The sequence below is a fragment of the Neolamprologus multifasciatus genome, chromosome 9, assembly GCF_963576455.1.
Source record: "Neolamprologus multifasciatus chromosome 9, fNeoMul1.2, whole genome shotgun sequence".
NCBI classification, from domain to species: Eukaryota; Metazoa; Chordata; class Actinopteri; order Cichliformes; family Cichlidae; genus Neolamprologus; species Neolamprologus multifasciatus.
This window is the reverse complement of record NC_140447.1, coordinates 33,169,026-33,173,225: the sequence shown is the minus strand read 5'-3', so window position 1 is coordinate 33,173,225 and position 4,200 is coordinate 33,169,026. Positions and strand designations below refer to the sequence as shown.

The 4,200-nt window shown below is 43.1% G+C and overlaps 1 protein-coding gene across 7 annotated transcripts in view; it reads right to left on the bottom strand.

Annotated features, from left to right (window-relative positions):
* The window catches only part of LOC146511972 (actin-related protein 3B-like), a 14,983-nt gene continuing 10,783 nt past the window's right edge, over positions 1 to 4,200 (bottom strand). For 6 of the 7 annotated variants that reach the window (XM_085171745.1, XM_085171747.1, XM_085171746.1 and 3 more), the window contains 3 exons: positions 3,755 to 3,880; positions 2,144 to 2,227; positions 1 to 1,931 (listed from right to left, as the gene is read on the bottom strand). In XM_085171745.1, coding sequence (XP_085027871.1) covers positions 1,836 to 1,931; positions 2,144 to 2,227; positions 3,755 to 3,880 — 306 coding nt within the window. In that variant the 3' untranslated portion in view covers positions 1 to 1,835. Of the gene's footprint in view, positions 1,932 to 2,143; positions 2,228 to 3,754; positions 3,881 to 4,200 lie in introns of those variants that run through there. The other variant, XR_014875923.1, reaches the window with a different exon arrangement.

The window sequence follows — 4,200 nt, the reverse complement described above, 5'->3', positions numbered from 1 at the left end:
TATGATCTGCAGAACTTCATACATGTTTATTGCAAACCAGTATGTACAGATAATATTGTGAAACTGACTAATTATAGACATGAACTGTTTGGAGGTTGATTTTTAAATATGCAAATGAGGCTTCATCTCGTTTAAGAAACACTCATTTGCACAACGTGGATATTATCTGCTTTCATCCCTGCGCTGTAAGAGAAAACGTGTTGTGGAAGCAAATCTCCAAACTGAGCGTCTCACCTAACAATGACTGGAAGACGTGCCCATCACATAACTGCACCTGAACACATGCTGCAGGTTGTTTGGACCTGATCCTTGATCGGTCTGATTCTTGCTCTCTCAGTCAATATAAATATCTATTAATGTAAAGTTTATATTATTATTATTTATTTTTATTTATTTATTTTACAAATATAGAGCCTGACCACATTAAAAACTAAACCCATGACCCAGAATCATTTGGAGCCTCTTCCCGGCTCACGCTAATCCAATTTCATCAAAAATAAATGCTCATGCTGATCCACAGTCATGTCTCTTATATCTAAAGTCACAAAATACACTTTATATGTTAAAATGAATAGATTTACTCTCCCTTTGTATTCTGTCTGGTGGTTTTTGGGGGGATCTTGGGGCCGTAGACCCAGAGAGTGATGTTCAGACCAACATCGCTCCATCACTGTGAGACTGGAGCAAACAGAAACAGAGCTGGGCTTCTCTCTGATCCTGACTGAAATAATGGAGGTTTATTCTGACAAACATCACGACGTCCTGAGGAGGAAGACGTCACACTGCATCTATAAGCCTGTGAATTCAGATTCTAAAGACTGCTCTCAGGTCTGTATCTTTCTTCTTTGATTCTTCTAGAGCAGCTTTGCACGATTCAGAGATCAAAATGAGCCTTGTCTAAAGCCTTGTCATGCTCTGTCTAAAACAACCCCTAAAATCCCAGCTTCTTCTGATTGGGCCATTTCAGGAAGCCAGTGTGGTGATGAGCTAGTTATCTGACACATGGGTGGTGTTTCATCTGAACATCAGAGACTATGACTTTACTCTTGTACCAGAAAATGAGAAAAAGCAGAACAGGTCCCCTTTGATTGTGACGTCACACTGGGTCGCTGTCCTGACACCATTGGCGCCCTCTGCAGGCTGCAGCGCTCAAAACTAAACCTGATTGTGCTGCCAGAGAGAAAATGAGACCATCACCACCAAAGAAAATTATTTTCTGTCTGTCTACGACACTGTCCGAAAGACGAAGAGGCGGATTTTAGAGCTTTTTCTAGTTTAGAGACAAAAAGTCAGTGAGATTCAGTGTGAGTCTGATCGTTATAGCAGGGCCACAAACATGCTGACATAAATGCCGAGTGACAAAAAACATCCAGAGGCTTGTCCTGTTAAATCCACCGTCGCCAGCTTCAGCACAGAGCGGCTTGTGTTTGATAAGAGGCTGAAATGAGGATGAGAGGCGAGCAGGCGCCATATTTATCTCTATCTGCTGTCGGGACAACAGCCTCAGCTTCGGAGGATCTCTATTAGCACTGCTACGTGTTGGAAGAAGGTTGGCTAGCTACACCAGGTCTCCTGCAGCTCCTCTTGTTCTCGGTAAAATTCTTCTCTGTGGAGTAAATTTATCAAAACAAAACCACTGCAAACTTTGTCGTGCTCTCTAACTGCCTTTGTGCTTCACGTTCTCCATGTGCTTGATGATGCTGAGCTAGCCCGCTAACAGGTTAGCAGCCTCATAGGTGAAAACTGAGAAGGGCAAAAAACTATCAGGCTAATGGCTGAGTGGCTGGTTGCTAGCAGGCTAACAGGTTAGCGGGCCGATGGGCTCGCCGCTGTCATCAGGACATGATGCCAAACACGGGGTTGTGTCGACAGATGCTCGGCCCGATCTCGTCGTAGTCCTTCTTCGAGTGACACACCTGGAAAAACTCCGGCTGCAAACACAACAACACACAGTGTCAACAAAGGTTCCTGGTCTCTCCAGACGGGCCAAGAGTTATAAACTGAATACATATTTTATTCACTAAGACCTGAAACCATAAACTCGTCAGGAAAGAGTTTACTGAGCAGGCTCATTTCCTCCAGCCACATGTTGTTTAGGGAAATGCTTTGTGTGAAAGTAGAAGAACACAAAAGTTTTGGTTACCGTGGACGCCAACATAGAGCCTCCAAACCAGACGGCGTAGCGCTGCATGTGATGTGAGACGACCTGAACCTCCATCGGCTTCGGCTGCCAACACACAAAAACACGTCATCTGCATATAAATGATTCACATCACAAAGAAACTGGGAACAAACCAGTGATCCAGTTAAATGCCGTCCAGGTAAAGGCTGTAACATTAAAGCTTAACTCTGCTCTGTGCTGTTATCAGCTGCACCAGGATCTGGTGACTATTAATCACAGGTGGCAAAACTACAGACAAGTACAAGTACAAAGTACTGTTAAAAAATACTCAAGTTCAAGTACTGATTCAAATTATTTACTCAAATAAAAGTGAAAAGTACCGGCTCTGAAACGTACTCAGAGGAAGAAAGTTCCTTGAAGAACATTTCTACCACATTTTTTATTAATGTAATAATTTTAACCTGAATTTTAATTCTAATAAATGTACTCAGCTTGAATCAGGTAAGTAGAAGATGAGCAGGAGGGGAAATAAAAATACATTTCTTTTTTCTGTTGCCTTCGTTGTAGAGGGAAGGACTTTGTTTCTAACCAGGAACACGAGCACAGTCAGAGGGTGAAGTGGATTCAGCAGGTGGGGAACCTAAAGTCAGCTGTAATGGCTCAGTGTTGGGAAAAGAACCAAACTCACAATCATTCCTACTGAGATCTCCAGTAGATGTTCTTCTGTGCAGGCTGTGATCTGCTGCTCTCTGTGGATGTACACACCTGGATTCAACCAGATGTGAGCAGATGTTTCCTGAGTTGTCCTGGTTGATTTCATCCTCTACACTGACAGTTTATGCTATCTTTATATAAGACAGTCACTGTGCAGCAGCTGGTCTTTACTTGAAAGCCATCACAGTACAAACTCACCTGTTTATGCTGCACTAACCTGCAGCCTTTAAATAACACAGTCTGCCTCAGTTTGTTTAGTAGCAGGTTTAACAACATGACGACTTCTATGTGAGCTTTAAATGAGCATCCTTCCCTTTAACTCTAAGCTCTCTTCTTCCTCTCCTGTCCTTCTTTCTGATCTCTCTCCATCTCTGATTGAACTTAGCTCTCGGTCTTTTCTCTCCCAGTGAAACAAGCAGCTTTAGCACACTGTGAGATAAACTGCACACAGACAGTTTGTGTGTTTGCTGATGTTTGTTAGCTGCATTTCAAATTACCTGACAGTACAAAAGCTTTGCTCGCTCCTCTTCAGTAGGGCTAGCTAAATGCTAAACATACGGAAACCTGCACTCCACTTTAAACCCAGAGTATAAACTACAGATAAACCTAAAGTCATGATCCTGTTTGAAAATGTAAGGAGTAGAAAGTACTCAGCTGAAAATTCTACTTAAGTACAAGGTATTTGCACTTTGTTAATTCCCAACTCTGCTATTAATAGGAAGGTGATTCCAGCTGGGACCACCATGGGACCAGCACTGATCTGGACTGTGGAGGAGCTCAGTGGGGACCAGTTTCAGCCTTTTGACTGAAAAGTTCCACACAAACAAAGAAAAGCTTTACCTGAAGCTGACCAACGTTAAAAACCTCTGTTCAGGTCATAAAGGTCTGGATCGGCCTGCACTCGCTGGTCAGGCTCACCTTTATCCGTCCTCCGCTCAGCTCTTCACTCAGCTTCAGCCGAGCGTCCACCACCCTCTTCAGGTCCCTCTGCAGCCGCCGGCCAAAGTCTCTGAACATGGTGGAACCTCCAGAGAGCACGATGTTCTATTGGACACAGACTCACACAGCTTCAGCAAATCCTCAGCCATTCACAACAAATACGCTTCTTCAGTTTAAAGTTCTTCTCCATTTGTTTTTCTTTTAGTTTGGTTATTTATGTGATGCTTTTAATGTGAAATTCACTTTAATACATTTTTTTAGGTTCTGCAAAGCAGCCTGCGCCAAACCTGACCCGTATTCTAACCTAACCCTTGAACTGCCCTCTGCAGGTCTCAGACAAAATGATGTCTTCACTCTTACTCAAAGAGTTTTTAGAACTACGAATGCTAGCTGTAAGCTAGCTCCAGAAACACGTCCCGACACAT